Source organism: Hemiscyllium ocellatum, chromosome 13 (assembly GCF_020745735.1).
Source record: "Hemiscyllium ocellatum isolate sHemOce1 chromosome 13, sHemOce1.pat.X.cur, whole genome shotgun sequence".
NCBI lineage: Eukaryota > Metazoa > Chordata > Chondrichthyes > Orectolobiformes > Hemiscylliidae > Hemiscyllium > Hemiscyllium ocellatum.
In genome coordinates this window covers 57,599,511-57,616,627 of record NC_083413.1, presented here as the reverse complement: position 1 = coordinate 57,616,627, position 17,117 = coordinate 57,599,511, and the positions used below count along the sequence as shown (strand labels likewise).

The window sequence follows — 17,117 nt, the reverse complement described above, 5'->3', positions numbered from 1 at the left end:
TGAGTGTTTGTCAAGGTTCATTTGGAGGAGCTCGATGAACAAACACTGCTCAGCAGATAGTTACTGCAGACATACAACTGTTACAAGACCATCAGCTCAGTGATTCAGTTGCTGATCTGCCTAGGCACGTTGCCATACAAGACTGGCACACAATCCATGGCTGTGTCCTGAGCAGTAAACTGAAATTTTTTGCATCTGTCTCAAAGGAAAAATAAGGAATGAACACATTCTAAAACCATGCACTATTTTATTTTCTCAGTCTATCACAAGGATGACTTCTGCAATAACATCCTGCAATAACAACGGGCGGTACGGTGGCACAGTGGTTAGCACTGCTGCATCACAGCGCCAGAGAACCGGGTTCAATTCCCACCTCAGGCGACTGTCAGTGTGGAGTTTGCATATTCTTCCCGTGTCTGCGTGGGTTTCCTCCGGGTGCTCGAGTTTCCTCCCACAGTCCAAAAATGTGCAGGATAGTTGAATTGGTCATGCTAAATTGCCCGTAGTATTAGGTGAAGGGGTAAAGGTATGTGAATGGGTCTGGGTGGGTTGTGCTTCGACGGGTTGGTGTGGACTTGTTGGGCTGAAGGGCCTGTTTCCACAATGTAAGTAATCTAATCTGTAAGTCTGTGTGTTTACTGAAAAACCAAATGTGACAAACACCATTGGGATGGTACTTCAAATCTGTCTACCTTGTGTGTCATCATTCCAATACCAAATAGAACTGTTTCACCAAGCAATCCTAATGTTTCTTAAAGACCCTGGTGGTACCTCTATCAGGTGCAAATCTAAGCCAGGATAGTTGAATGAGGACAAAAGACATGTTGTGAAACACAAATTAGAGAGGGAAAAAAGAGAAGCAAAACCTGAAATACTTTGGAGAATTTAACAAATCGGAAATGTGGGCTTAAAATAAACAGAGCACTGTAGAAACCTAAAAAAACCACAAATATTGAGCAGATCAGGTGGCTGTTGTAGAAAGAGAATTTCAGGTTGATAATATTTTGGTAGTCTTCAAAAATGGTTAGAATTGTAATGGGTGTTAAGGAAGTACAGAAGCAAGGCAAATCGGAAACATGATGCGGTTAAAGACAGGAGGTTTAAATGATAAAAGGGTTTAATGATGCTCAAAGGGGATGGTACTATGACAAAGAAGCAAGGATCTACAGGCTGTGCAGATGGGAATGGCAGAATCATCATCAACAGCTGCTGTCCAGAGAGAAAAAAATTGTTATCTGCAGTTGTGAACTCAATATTAAGTACTGAAGCTTGGAAAGTACTTCATCAAAAGCTATGTTGTTGTTCCTTGAGCTTACATTAAGTTTCAATGGAACAATGTACGAGGCTGTTTTCAGAGTGTGAATGGAGTAAATTAAAATGACAGGTAAGTAGAAGTGAGGGTCATACTTGCATTGAACAGAAAGGTTCTGTACAAAACAATCATCCTATGCTTGTTTTGCCAAAATAATGGAAAAATGCATCACAGTGTGAGCACTGATTACAGTACAAATTGAAAGAAGTCCATGTAAATTGCTGTTTTCAACTGGAGGAAATAATAAATAGGAGAGAGAAAGAAAAATGACAGTTGTTTCATCTTCCATGTCTGCAAGGGAAGGTGCTGTTGGAACAGGATGGGATATTCAGGATGGCTAAAGAGTGGAAAAGTTTATTGTAGAAGAACACATCCTCAGAATGCTGAACGGGGATGAGAAGATATGTTTGGTGGTGACATCACACTGGATGTGATGAAAATGCCAGAACAGTGTGGAATGTGGGTGTAGTAGATGATAAGGATCAGGGAAGCATTACCTTGGTTGTGGAAAGGAGAAGATGGAATGAATTATGGAAATAATGGTTGAAGTATCTATCACGACCTAAAATAATTAGGTATAGATAGAATTGATGGTCGTTGTCTTTTCCCCAGGGTGGAGGATTTTGTGGCTAGGGGCAGACTTTTAAGGTAAGAGAGGAGAGATTTAAAAAAGACATGAGTTATACAGAGGGTGGTTTCCATGTGGAATGAACGTCCTGAGGAAGTTGTGGATGCCGGTACAATTACAGCATTTAAAAATTATTTCAATAGACACATAAATAGGAAAGGTTTGGTGGGATATGGGCCAGGATCAGGGAGGTGGGACTAGTTGGTTTGAGATTATGTTGGGCATGGACTAGTTGGATTGAAGGATCTGTTTCCATGCTGTATGACTCCATGACTGTATGTCATAAACGCAAATGTGTTGCTGGTCAAAGCACAGCAGGTCAGGCAGCATCTCAGGAATAGAGAATTCGACGTTTCGAGCATAAGCCCTTCATCAGGAATAAGGAAACACAGTTATGGAAAGTTGTATTGTCAGAACAAATGTTATTAAGATGGAAAAACTGGGAGAATGGAATTGAGGGAGTAAAGTAACCAAAATGGGAGTAAAGTAACCAAAATCGAAGAAATAGTGAATTTTGATTAATTTGCTATCATACTAGAAATTGTAACAGAGAAGATCAGGGAAGGGAAACTAAGAATCGGTAAACGTGAAAGAAAGTCCGAAATTGGAAGCAAAGTTGGCGTCAATCTCTAGGTTGCAATAAAGGAAGCAACAGTCATCAGTGCTGTGTAAGAATTGATGAGAAAAGGGTTGCTGTGTAAACAAATGACTTTTGCCCGAAACATCATTTTCCTGCTCCTCGGATGCTGCCTGACCTGCTGTGCTATTCCAGCACCACTCTAATCTAGACTCTGATTTCCAGCATCTGCAGTTCTCACTTTTGCCTTTACAAACAGGACAGTGGTCTGGTTAAAACAGGGTAAAAACAATGACTGCAGATGCTGGAAACCAGATCACCAGGGGGCGTGCACGGGCAGAGAATTGAGGAGGGAGAGAGTAGTCCTCCGGCCACTAGACGGTGGGTAGAGCGGAGAGGGAAATGAGTCCTCCGGTCAGTAGAGGGCGGATAGTGGGGAGTCTCTGGGCGGCCGGGCACGGTGGTGGTCCTTTTCCCCGGGAGCCGGCGAGCGTGAACGGTCGCGATGTCCCTGCTCCAGGCGGCTGTGAGATTACGGCGGAGGCAGGGATCCTGTGGTATCCGGCAGGTGAGCCGTGTTTCCCGGAGCACGGAGGCGGTCAGAGTGGGGAGATATGAGCTCTCCTTCACCGAGAGGTTCATCAATAATAACCCGCGGGCCCCCCGGCTCCTGACTCCAACCTTAGACCTTGGCCAGTTTTATTCCTTGTGCTTGCAGCATCCCACCCTTGTTCAGGATAAACTGATTCTTTCCGATACAGCTTGCCTTGGTATTGTTACGGTGCAAAACGTTGCCCTTCGGCCCCTCGCGTCTCTGCCAGCTCTCCAAAACAGCATCTTTGTTTAGTGTCATTCTCTTCCCCAACGCTTCCCCACAGCCTCCCCACCCATTTCCCTCCCCCACTCCCCCTTCCAGCAAGCCCTCCCAAGTCCCCCCCCCACTTCCTCCAAGCCCCTTCCCTCCGTCAAGTGCCTTCCACCCCAAGCTTCCCCCACCCCCCCAGTACCCTGCACTTTTCCCCCCCCACACCCCCCAAGTACCCTGCACTTTTCCCCACCCCCACCCCCCCAGTACCCTGCACTTTTCCCCACCCCCACCCCCCCAGTACCCTGCACTTTTCCCCACCCCAACCCCCCAAGTACCCTGCACTTTCCCCAAGCTCGCCCCCACTCTGCACTTTAGAACATAGAACATTACAGGCCCTTCGGCCCTCGATGTTGCACTGCCATGTCATACTAATCTAAAGCCCATCTAACCTACACTATTCCATGTACATCCATATGCTTGTCTATTGACGACTTAAATGCACTTAAAGTTGGCGAATCTACTACCATTGCAGGCAAAGCATTCCATACCCTTACTACTCTCTGAGTAAAGAAACTACCTCTGACATCTATATCTATCTCTCCTCATTTTAAAGTTGTGTCCCCTCGTGTTTGCCATCCCCATACTTGTAAAAAGGCTCTCCTTGTCCACCCTATCTAACCTTCTGATTATCTTATATGTCTCTATTAAGTCACCTCTCAGCCGCCTTCTCTCTAACAAGAACAGCCTCAAGGCCCTCAGCCTTTCCTCGTAAGACATTCCTTCCATACCAGGCAACATCCTAGTAAATCTCCTCTGCACCCTTTCCAAAGCTTCTACATCTGTGTTTCTATTTAAGTAATCACCCTCTTGAATACCCCAAAAAAGCACATGCGTCACCCACGGACTGGTGAGTCTGTGGAATTCTCTGCCACAGAAAACAGTTCAGGCCAAAACCTTGAATGCTTTCAAAAAGAAGTTGGACACAATTTTTAGGGATAAGAGAATTAAACACTGTGGGATGAAAGTGGTACCCACTTGGTTCAGGCACATTTTGAAAATAATATTGAAGTATCAGTTTGTTGTGTATGGTTGTTTTTATGTTAACTAGATTTTAGTTAAATAATACTTTGTTTCTCTTTACATTTCTTTTTGCAAACAGATTAATGATTATATTGAATGATGGAGAAGGCTTGATGGACTGAATTACTTATTCTGACCCCCATTTTCAATGATCTTGTGTCAATGCTTCCAAGTAGTGTATCTAAACCTTAACTACTTGCAGTGTATGAATAAGTTTGTTTTTTTCTCATTTTACGTTTGCTGCTTTTGCAATACAAATCTGTGCCTTCCTGGTTCTTGGTTCTTTTACATGCAGGAACAGTTTCTCTCCATCAACTCTGTCTTGGCCTATCTTAATTTTGAAAACAAATCAAATTTTAACTTGGCCTTCTATGAGAACAGTCCCATGTTCTCCAATCTTTCTTCATAACTGATGTTTCTCATCCCAGAACCACTGTTGTAAAGTGCACTTTCACCAATGCACTCCCATCCTTCTGAAAGTGTGGAACCCAGAAATGTACACAGAGGTCCAGCTGAGGTTGGACTATTAGGTGAATTCATCATAGCTAGCAAATTTCCTTCCTAAACTTCACTACTGCTCCATTAGTTTGAGGTGCTCCTTAAAAATTTTGGTCACGTCCCTGAATATCATATTTGTTGTGATGCCCAGAGCTGCTCACAGTAAGTGTTACAAATTTAATGATGTTCTTTGGTGCAGACTATTTTATGCATGTATATTTTTTAAGAATAATTTTTGTTGATAAGTTCAGTTGGTGGAATCACTACTGGCCTGCAGTTTGATCATTGCACTGGTCATAACTTGAGGATCATTGACCCATCCCAAGAAGACCCACTTGGTTCAGGCACTTTTTGAAAATAATCTTGAAGTATCAGTTTGCTGTGTATGGTTGTTTTTATGTTAACTAGATTTTAGTCAAATAATACTTTGTTTCTCTTTACATTTCTTTTTGCTTTCTCAATCCAAAATGGGATTGCATAACCTTTTTTGAAACAGAAGTGAGTGGTGCAAACTCCATGGGTGCAGCCTGACTGTGTTGGGATCATAACGGTTGTATTGTGCATGTGTTTGTCGAATAACTGGCATTCGCTTTCAACTTCAATTTCACTAAGTACTACTTTGGGTAACAAAATGAGATCTGTATATCAGTGTTCAAATGAAAAGATCCTAGAAGGTGTATTTTAACAGTTAAATCTCAGGTGCTTAACATAAATTGTTTAGATTAGATTCCCTACAGTGTGGAACAGGCCCTTCAGCCCAACCAGTCCACATCGACCCTCTGAAGAGTAACCCACCCAGACCCATTTCCCTCTGACTAATGCACCTAACACTATGGGCAATTTAGCATGGCCAATCCACCTGACCTGCACATCTTTGGACTGTGGGAGGAAACCAGAGCACCCGAAGGAAACCCACGCACACCCGGGGAGAACGTGCCAACTCCACACAGTCAGCTGAGGCTGGAATCAAACCTGGGACCCCAGTGCTAACCACTGGGCCACCGTGCCACCCTTAGAGACTTACAGCAAGGAAGTAGGTCCTTCGGCTCCACTTATCCCACGCCAACTACGTTTCCTAAACTGAGGCTAGTCCCATTCGCCTATGTTTGGGCCATATCCCTTTCCATCTTTTCTATCCATGTACCTGTACCTCTTCAAAATGTTATAATTGTCCTTGCTTCTACCGTTTCCTCTGGCAGAATGTTCCATATGTGCACCACCTTCTGTGTGAAAAAGTTGTCCCTCTGGTCTCTCAAATCTTTCCCCTCTCACCTTAAACCTATACCTGCTAGTTATGGCGAATATTTTAATTGCGAAGTTGGACTTGCCTATTGATCTATGAATTCCAAACTGTATTATCAGCTCATAAGGCAAAAACACTTGAACAGGGAAAAACAGAATCATTGAAAGAAAATGCACCATCATCACTTGCTGTTCAGTAACAATTAATATTTCTCCAACATTTCCTTGCAGCTTATTGTTTACATCTGTCGACGATGTTCATCTGGAATATTACCGAACAAAATGATTCGGAATATAGGAATTTCTGCGCACATTGACTCTGGAAAAACAACACTAACAGAAAGAGTTCTATATTATACTGGAAGAATAGCAGAAATGCACGAGGTATTGTTAATTTTATTTAGAAGTTTTATGTAATAATAATCTGGTGAATACTCTGGGTTCCAGAGATTTCAAGAATAAAGTTGCAATTAATTTGGCATGAATGTGAATATAGTGTATATAGAAGGTATTTTTAGAATTGCATCTCTCCAGAAACAATATTACAAGCTTCACTTCAAACAAGCTGTAAGTTACATGTGTTTACTTAATTATAAAACCACAAATAAATACTGAAGTTTGCAACCTTTCCCTTCTGTGATCTGATATTTTTAACCAACCTGTTAAGAGATGGTATGAAACATCTCTGGGGCAGGTGGGATATAGACATCTGATCCATGATGTCATGTTATTACTGTGTCCAAGATTACTGAATCTGTGATTTTCACAGCACCATTCAAATTTATCAATAAGAAGTGTTGACCTGAACCACCTCATTTTAAAAAAAAGACTTTAGATTATCATAAATGAAAACAGAAAATGCTGGAAATACTTAGCAGAACAGGCACAATCTACAGAGCGAGAAACAAATTAAGATTTCAGGTTGATGACCTTTCCTCAAAACCAAAAAAAGTTAGAGGGTAAGATCATTGAACTGAAATGCCAACTCTGTTTCTCTTCTAACCTGCTGAGTATTTCCAGCATTTTGTGTTTTTGCTTAGTACTTTCAGGATCTACTGTGTTTTCCTCATTTAGTTTTTAAAATAATTGCTAACAAGCTGTCAAGTGCAAGAGATCAGAAACATAGTATGAATTGAATAAAAAGATGTCAGGTTTTGCTGTATAATGTACAGAAAAGTTTTAAACTGACTGGGCGAACATGGTCATATGCATTTGTTACGAAATGTTCAGTGACAAACAGTAACAGGTGATTTTGTAGTGGTTGAGTCGGTTTCCAAACAATATTATTCATTGTGAAGCAAACTGTAAAATTGCAGATTATCATTCTTCAGAAGTTTCTTCGGTGCTAACCTGATGTTTGACCAAAGAACCAAATTTACTCCACATCCATTTTTATAATAATCCACATGAGAAGGGTACCAGGATTACAGTAGTTCACGCTCATTTGGAAACCAACCAAATGCCTGATTTATCCTGCTTTAACTCCACTTACAAGGGCTGTTGTGGTGTCATGGCAGTGTCCCTGCTACACAGTCATGACATATAGGCTTGGTGCAGGAAAAAGAAAATGCTGCTGTTAAGGCCTTGTCATTATTTAGATTTGTTTCTGTTTACTAAATTCCCTGTTATAGTACCCTTTGTAAGTAACCACAGTCTATTAATTTGCCATAGGAGCAAAGGCAATGAGAGAAAAAGTCTTTTCACATAGCAAGTTAAGCTTTGGAATGCACCACTTAGAATTATGTTGGAGGCAGTGTTATTGAGACATTGAAGAGAGTTTCTTGGTCAGATGGTCCGATGGGCTGAGAAGTGGCAGATGGAGTTTAATTCAGATAAATGAGAGGTGCTGCATTTTGGGAAAGGCAATCTTATCAGGACTTATACACTTAATGGTAAGATCCTAGGGAGTGTTGCTGAACAAAGAGACCTTAGAGTGCAGGTTCATAGCTCCTTGAAAGTGGAGTCGTAAACAGATAGGATAGTGAAGGAGGCATTTGGTATGCTTTCCTTTAATGGTCAGAGTATTGAGTACAGTAGTTGGGAGGTCATGTTGCGGCTGTACAGGACATTGGTTAGGCTACTTTTGGAATATAGTGGGCAAATCTGATCTCCTTCCTGTCGGAAGGATGTTGTGAAATTTGAAAGGGTTCAGAAAAGATTTACAAGGATGTTGCCAGGGTTGGAGGATTTGAGCTATGGGGAGAGGTTGAATCAGCTGGGCTGTTTTCCCTGGAGCGTCGGACTAGACAAAGTTTCTTCCCTGGGGTGGGGAAGTCCAGAACTAGATGGCATAGGTTTAGAGTGAGAAGGGAAAGATACAAAAGAGACTTGAGGGGCAATTTTTTCATGCAGAGGGTGGTACGTGTATGGAATGAGCTGCCAGAGGAAGTGGTGGAGGCCAGTACGATTGCAACATTTAAAAGGCATCTGATGGGTATATGAATAGGAAAGGTTTGGAGGGATATGGACCAGGTGCTAGCAGGTGGGACTAGATTGGTTTGAGATATCTGGTCGGCATGGACGAAGCGTCTGTTTCAATGCTGTACATCTCTATGACTCTATTAGATGAATATCTGGATAGAAATAATACACTAGGTAAAAGTACGAAATTGTTACTAGTAACGATGTCCTTCGAAGAGCCAGCATAAACATAATGTGCCAAATAGCCTCTTTCTGCATCTTCTGTGTTTATGTATAAAATGATCAGGAATGCATATTTTTTCCAGTGTAACGCAAATCTCAGCAAGTACCTTGGATAAAGTCACTAACTTATAATTGACACAGTAGTACCTAATGTTTTTTTTTGGAAACAGTAAGACAATTAAACCAGGAAGTAGCTTTGCCCCAAGTGTGTAAGATTTGTGAATAGCTTTATTTTCACTCCTTGGAATTTTTGCTTTCTGCCCACTCTGTTCTGGATAATGAGAAAAAAATGGTAGTTCAATTCAAGACTTTTTTTTTGGCAGAAGCAAAAATGCAGATTAATCCCCATTTATTTACAGGTGCACAAATCTCTGTTACATAACTGCTCAACCTCTAGCGAGCTTTGAGAATATTTGTAGCTCAGGTTGATGTAGGTTTGCTCGCTGAGCTAGAAGGTTCATTTTCAAACGCTTGATCACCATACTAGGTAACATTATCAGTGAGCATTCAGTTGAAGCATTGGTGGCATGGCCCGCTTTCTATTTGTGTTTAGGTTTCCTGGGGTTGGTGACATCATTTCCTGTTCTTTTTCTCTGGGGGTGCTAAATGGGATCCAAGTCAATGTGCTTGTTGATAGAGTTCTGGTTGGAATGCCATGCTTCTAGGAATTCTTGTGTGTGTCTCTGTTTGGCTTGTCCTAGGATGGATGTGTTGTCCCAGTTGAAGTGGTGCCCTTCCTAATCTGCATGTGAGGATACTAATGAGAGTGGGTCGTGTCTTTTTGTGGCTAGTTGGTGTTATGTATCCTGATGGCTAGTTTTCTGCCTGTTTGTCCAATGTAGTGTTTGTTACAGTTCTTGCACGGTATTTTGTAAATTAGCTGCTGTTTGAGTGTGTTGGTGGGTTTGTGGGCTACCACAATGCCAAGGGGTCTGTGTAGTCTGGCAATCATTTCCGAGATGTCTTTGATGTCCAACCACTGCCTCCCAACAAGTTGACTCAAGTGGTCAGGGGAATGCTGTACATACGCTTGCCTTCGTGAAACGTTCTCTGTCAGCTGGTGAATTGTGATTACCTTGATGTGGAAGAGTGCACCTACTTTCTTGAAACATTTAATGAGCTCTGCATGAGTTTTGTTTTAAATAAGTATCCATGATAACTAATTAACCTCTTTGCTTGCTAAAGCCACACTTGATTCTGAGGAAATCTCAGGAATTCAGTGTCAGAATGGAACCGAACTTAAATCATTAGGTTGTTGGTGTAGCCAAAATCTAATCATTAGTTTGGAATGAAGATCATTTAGGTTGCAGTCTTTAATTCACTAACTTTTCTTCGTAAAAAAGATATATACTACTTTTAATTGACAGGTGAAAGGAAAAGACGGTGTGGGTGCCATAATGGATTCTATGGAATTAGAACGACAGCGAGGAATCACTATCCAGTCAGCAGCTACGTACACTGTATGGAATAAAAGGAATATCAATATAATTGATACACCAGGTAACGTGTGAGGCAAAGATTGATAGCCTTTTAATAATGAAATTGGAGCAGATTTGAATAAATTGGAAAGAGAGACAAAAAGCAGTTGTTAACAGGTGGCACAGTGGCTAGCACTGCTCCCTCCCATTACCAGAGACCCATGTTCAAATCCAGTCTTGGGTGACTGTGTAGAGTTTGCACGTTCTTCCCGTGTCAGTGTCCACTGAGTGCTCTGGTTTCCTCCCACAGTCCAAAGATGTGCAGACTAGATGGATTGACCATGCTAAATTTGCCCTGTAGTGTCCAGGGATGTGTTGGCTAGGTGAATTAGCCATAGTAAGCACAGGGTTAAGTTTGCTGAAGCTGTAGGCTTTAAGTCTATTTCATAAAATGTTTCCTATTTTCCTTCCATGTTATTGTTGTTTCTCCCTCGGAGTGTAAATGTGGAAAAATCCAGGGAGCAAAGACTGTTGGCAGGGAGGAACAGGCAAGAGAATGATTGGACCTTAGTGAATGAGGGGATAGTAGGATGAAAGAGGAAGGTGAGTGGGGGTTGAGCGGAGAGATGTAGTAGGGGAGTAGTTGGGAAGATGATTATGTATTTTGGGGAGAAACGTGCTGCTTATAATGTGTATGTTTGGATGAAGGGGAGTAGATTTCTCAGTCTTTATCATGATAATATGCTGATAGTTTAGCTGAGAACTACCAGTCTACATAAAATCAGACATATTTACAAAGTACTTTAAAATACAATTTCTATATTTATGGTGGCTTATTTCATGTTGATATATGATATGCAAGGTTTAATAATATACCAATTATTCCTATACTGTTGCAGATGGAGTTTAGTTTAGGTAAATGCAAAGTTGTGCATTTTGTTAAAACAAACAAGGGCAAGGCTAATACAATTTATGGTCAGGCCCTGCTCATGTTGTCAAACAAAAATACCTGAAGGTTCAGGTACATAGTTCCTTGAAAATGATGTCACAGTTAGACAGTGATGAAGAAGGCATTTGGTACACTTGCCTTCATTGGTCAGACCATTGAGTATAGGAGTTGAGATGTCATGTTGCAACTGTACTGGGTGTTGCTGAGGCCACTTTTGGAGTCCTGTGTACAGTTCTGCTCACCCTGTCATAGGAAGGATATTACTAAATTGGAGGGGGTGCATAAAAGATTTACACATCTGGAGAGTTTGACTTGTGTGGAGAGGCTGGAACATTTTTTCTTGGAGGGTAGGAGATTGAGGACTGACTTAATCGAGGTTTATAAAATCCTGAGGGGCATAGATGAGGTGAAGAGTAAAGTCCTTTTTCCAAGCGTAGGGGAGTTCAAAGCTAGAGGGCATAATTTCAAGGTAAGAGCAGGAAGATTTAAAAGGGACCAGAGGGGCAACTTTTTCACACACAAGGTTGGTTCATATGTGGAATGAACTGCCAGAGAAAGTGGTATTTGCAGATCCAGTCACATTTCAAACACAGATTTTGGAGAAGATTTGTAGCTCATGTTGTTGATCAGGATGTAAGTTTGCTGTCTGAGCTGGTAGATTTGTTCTCACATATTTCATCACCATGCTAGGTAACATCATCAGAGAGTCTCTGGTGAAACGTTGGTGTTCTGCCCCACTTGTTATTTATCTGTCTTGGTTTGTTGTAGGTGACATCATTTCCAGTTTTGTTTCTGACAGGTTGGTAAATGGGGTCCAAATCTAAATGTTTGTTAATGGAGTCCAGGTTTAAATGCCAGGTCTCTAGGAATTCTTGTCTGTGTCTTTGTTTAGCCTGTCCCAGGATGGATGAATTGTCCCAGTCGAACTGGTGTCCTCCTTAGTCTACGTGTGAGAATACTTGTGCTAGTTGGTTGTATCTTTTGGTGGCTAGTTTCCTGCCTCTCTGTCCCCAGTGTAATGTTTGTTGCAGTCAAGAAACATTGCATTGGACAAACAGGCAGGAAACTAGCCACCAGGATATATGAGCACCAACTAGCCACCAAAAGACATAGCCAACTATCACTGGTATCCTTGCACACAGATGAAGAGGGACACCAGTTCGACTGGGACAGTACCTCCATCCTGGGACAGGCTAAACAAAGACACGCATAGGAATTCCTAAAGAATTGGCATTCGGTTCTCCATTAACAAACATTTAGATTTGGACCCCATTCACCAACCCCTCAGAAACAGAACTGGAAATGATATCACCTACAACAAACAGAGACAGATAAATAGCAAGTAGTGCAGAACACCAACGTTTCATCTGAAACTCTGATGATGTTACCTAGCACGGTGATGAACAAATCTACCAGTGTAGCGAGCAAATTTACAACCTGATTTAAAAGACCTTTGAACAGGTACATGAATAGGAAAGATTTAGAGGAATATTGGCCAAATGCAAACAAATAGATCTAGTTTGGCTGGGGAAACCCAGTCGATATGGATGAGTCGGACCGAAGAGTCTGTTTCCGTGCTGTATGATTCTGTGATTCTATGAGTTTCTCTTCCCATTCCCCCAATCTAGTCTGGAGCATCATTCATGGTGTTGTCCACTAGAATGTCAGTGATGCATTCTGGAAATAGTGGTCTGCGATCTTACTGAACTCTCCTTGTTAGCCATATCAACTATGCATGCCCTGAAATACTGCAGAGTTGAATCCCAGGTTATAAGGAGCCAGGCTAGGAGAAGAGAAGAATTGGAGAAATTTCAAGCTCATGGTTGCTTACCGATTATATCAAGTCGTAATGTTAGAGATCATTGCTTTTAGTTTTGTATGTTTGTATTACTAAGAACATAACTGCTCTATTATAACCGACTTTTCTTTCCGTTTGTTTCAAGAAATAGAAAATGTTCTCAAAATGTGATTAGTTTTTTTGTGGATACAAGCCAGTCAAAAGGTGTGTAGGTCATTGTGATGTATGTTTTGCACATATGATATGTGTGGATGTGCACTAGATGCCAGATTTATTTTATGGGTATATTATTATATGAAGAAAAGTAAGTGATCTATGCACACATTATGTAAATATATGCCTGAATTTTATTTATGAGCCTATATATTGCTGTGCGAAATTAGATATCATATCACCATGCTTACTGTAATTGATTGTTGAAGCAGTCAGTTCTTAGTTTGCGACTGCATTAACGAGAGAACTTTTGTTCCTTAAGGTTATCTCATTTTTGTTTTGTCTGCAGTACTTTCCAACATAGGTTTAAATTAGAGTGCAAGTCATTGATCACAAAGCACTTTAATACATCGTGACGATGTATTCAGGTGCTATATAAATGTTCATTTGTGCTTCAAATTTATATGCACATTAGAAAATGAATTAGTAGCTGTCAGGAAAAGCTTAATGGTTTTTGGATAGCGAATCTCTTCTACCAGTTGCAAGCTCGTTGTCACTTGCAACATAACTAATTTATTGTACCCCATGCTCATCGACTCATGTTGATTGTCCTTTTTTTCAAGTATTTTAATAAATTGATTCTTGAATTTCTATATCTGATTTTTGTAAATTATATATCAATTAACTTCCATCATCATACAAAATGTTAAAAATTATGTACTCCAGGAAACAAAGTTAATGTTCTTGTCTATTAATCACACTATTGTTTGCTGCTTTTACAGGGCATGTTGACTTTACAATTGAGGTGGAGCGTGCGCTAAGAGTCTTAGATGGAGCTGTTCTGGTTTTGTGTTCTGTCGGTGGAGTTCAGTGCCAGACAATGACTGTGAATAGACAGATGAAACGTTACAATGTTCCATTTCTTACATTCATAAATAAACTGGATAGGTTGGGTGCTAATCCTAATCGAGCTGTTCAGCAATTAAGGTTTGTTTTATGAAGTCAAACAAAAATTGACAAACTGACTATTTTGATTTGTTATATTGTGATTTTTTTTTCATGTGCACACTAGTATTTTCTACAACCTCTAGATTTGATAGTAATTCTTAGGTTTTCAAACAATAATTTGGGCATCAAGAAGCGCAGGTGTTGTGTTCTGGGGTTTATGGCAAAAGAAATTCTTTAGTGTGATATCTCATGCACAAGCTTAGGCTGTAGGTTTGAGCACTCTGTTTTTAACACATCATTTCACTATTTTCCAAATAAAGATACAGTCCCAGAGGACCATGAATCTGCTTTCTCATTCGAGAGAGAGAGACAGACAACTGATGGTGAGTGTAACCTGAGAATCACCATGCCTTGGACAAAGTTGAGACCTCCATGGTAAACTCAGTCAGTGCAGTTGATTCATGCTGAATCACAAACCAGTCGACTAAGCTAGCTGACTCCTGAGATGGCAGGAGTGGTGTAGTTAGTTGTACTGCTAGAAAGAGAGCTGTTTAGGTCACTGAGGATTTGGGAGCAGCTGGATAATTCTGTAGTGTTAGAACTCAGGAATGCGTAGACAGTTAAGTTCCTTTATTCCAGAACAGTGAAGCTTTGCTCCATTTCAATTGGACTTATTGAGGAACAACTGGAATATTGTGTGCAGTTCTGGTACCTGTATTTATGGAAGGAAGTATTTGCCAGAGAAGTGGTACAGCAGAAGTACAGTAGATTGGTTCCTAGGATGAGAAAGGCTGAATGAGTTGAACCTATACTCTGGACTTTAGAAGAATAAGATGTGATCTCATTGAAATAAAAAGATTGTGAAAGGACTTGACAGGGTGAATACAGATCATTTCTCCTGGCTGTGGAATCTAGAACACAGACATAGCCTCAGCACAGGGTCTGAATCATTCAAGACTGACATGAGAAAATTTCATTTTGAAAATTGAGAACCTTTGCAGTTCTCTATCTGAGTGTGCTGTGGAATCATTTTCATATATGCTCAAGGCAGGGCTAAATTGCTTTTTTAAATATCTCACAAAATCATGGAATATGGGGAGTGGAAAGTAGAGTTGATGTATAAGATCAGTAGTCACCGTCATCATATTGAATAGTGGAGCAGAATCGAGTTTGATCTTGACTATTCCTGTGCTAATTTCTCACGTTAATTGTTAACAAGATTGCAAAAATGAAAATAAATTTATTTTTGAATTGCAGATCAAAACTCAATCATAATACAGCATTTATTCAAATTCCGATCGGCCTCGAAGGAAACCATAAGGGAATTATTGATCTCCTAGAGGAGCGTGCAATTTACTTTGAAGGCCAATTTGGGTAAGAGCATTTTACAAATATGCAAGAGAATCCTTATGTTACATATGTAACCACTAGAGATTTATACGAGCATCACATTCTGTATAAATACAGGAACAGAAGAAATAATATGTTTCATAAAATTACGTTTCCTGAATAAACTGCCTATATTTTTTCAGGTCATCAGATATTTAGCAGCCATCTTCACTTCAATGGCCAAATGGTGTTTTTTTTTTAACCTCAGCGTGAGGTTTATTATTCCTTGAAGAAGCTTAAATTAAGATTCAAATGCTTATCCAAAATTAAATGATATGGACCAAGCTAACTATCTCATACTGTCTAACCATTGACTTATGCATATTTGCAATGACCCCTGTGCTTTTGTATGTTCCTTATTTTAAAAATCAAGAATCCCAAAAATATAATAACTTTTCTACTCTCTTTAAAATTATACCATATATGGCAGACTTTTGATTTGAATACTTATTCGTCTGGGTTCAACTTCAGTGGTCCCTCCCATGCAGATTTTGAATCTCATTGTCAGAACTTCACACTTACTCTTCAAATTGTGATAATTTATTTGCATGATATGGGATGATAATGAAAATTCCTTGATATGTGTACGAGCTAATGTAAGTTTTGATACATGAGGCACTTTTCCTACATTCTGAAAGGTTGACGGATGAACCTTGCGCTGGAATATTAATCAATTTTATACATTTTTCATATGAAAGTGAATAAAGTACCAATTGGTGTTTTACAACTTACTTTTTAATCAACAAAAAAAGCCAAGGTTGTCTCACAATTCCTATTGTCTTGCTCATTTAATTTCGTATGCTTTATAATTGAGGCCTCTTTTAGTGAGAAATTTTAGTAAGAGGCCTCCTTAAGAAATTTTGTAGATTGATTCCAGACTCTGTGGGCATTTGTTCCTTAAATGCAAAGGAAAGCTGGTCTTCTTACAGCTTTGAATACTAAAGTGTGCTGCCAACGAAGATAATTGCAGCCTTTCTAGGTGTTTATAACAAATCAATAGTTGTGTGTTTGAGAGAAATCTGGTTGATGGATCTTTTCAGTCAAAGACTATATGATGATAAAATGTGATTGACTTTATTGCAAGCTTTTGTAGTATTCCATGTAGTCAAGTCCAAATCGTTCATGCAGAATAAAAGAATAATGAAATAATCCTAATTGATCACCAGGAGATGCACTGTTTGCATCCCTCTATTCTGGAAAAACATCTATTGATATAACTTCTTATTCTTTAGCTAACATCTTGATCCTCCTGGAACGTTTTCTCCTTGAGGCTATGTCTAATTTTTTGGACAGATTTTTTTGTTTGATACTTTACCAGACAACTTTTGAAAATTCTTGCAATATCCTCTGCATTCACTTAATCAAAGCACTCAATCATTTCCTCAATACAGTTGTCAAACATGGGTTGTTTTTTTACAAGTCTATGATGACCATTAGTGAGTACTAATGTTTTTTGTATTCTATGCCTTGTAGATCCTTGCACACTACTTTAGTCACCCTGTTCCTCCTCCTCAACCATAGTTGTTATTTCTTAACTCTCCGGTTCTTGGATATAACATCTAAATTGGAGACAATTTGAAGGATAACAGTCCAATCATGTGCTATTTCTGAACAGTGGACTGATGTGATTGGTTGACATTTTGTTTAGAAGCTTTAATTTAAATTTTAAATTCA

The 17,117-nt window shown here is 40.0% G+C and overlaps 1 protein-coding gene across 1 annotated transcript in view; it reads left to right on the top strand.

Moving 5' to 3' along the window:
• Window positions 1-2,982: 2,982 nt before the first annotated feature.
• Window positions 2,983-17,117, top strand: part of gfm1 (G elongation factor, mitochondrial 1) — a 49,328-nt gene continuing 35,193 nt past the window's right edge. The window contains exons 1-5 of the mRNA XM_060834852.1: window positions 2,983-3,085; window positions 6,377-6,529; window positions 10,156-10,288; window positions 13,889-14,093; window positions 15,312-15,428. Coding sequence (XP_060690835.1) covers window positions 3,023-3,085; window positions 6,377-6,529; window positions 10,156-10,288; window positions 13,889-14,093; window positions 15,312-15,428 — 671 coding nt within the window. The 5' untranslated portion in view covers window positions 2,983-3,022. The remainder of the gene's footprint in view (window positions 3,086-6,376; window positions 6,530-10,155; window positions 10,289-13,888; window positions 14,094-15,311; window positions 15,429-17,117) is intronic.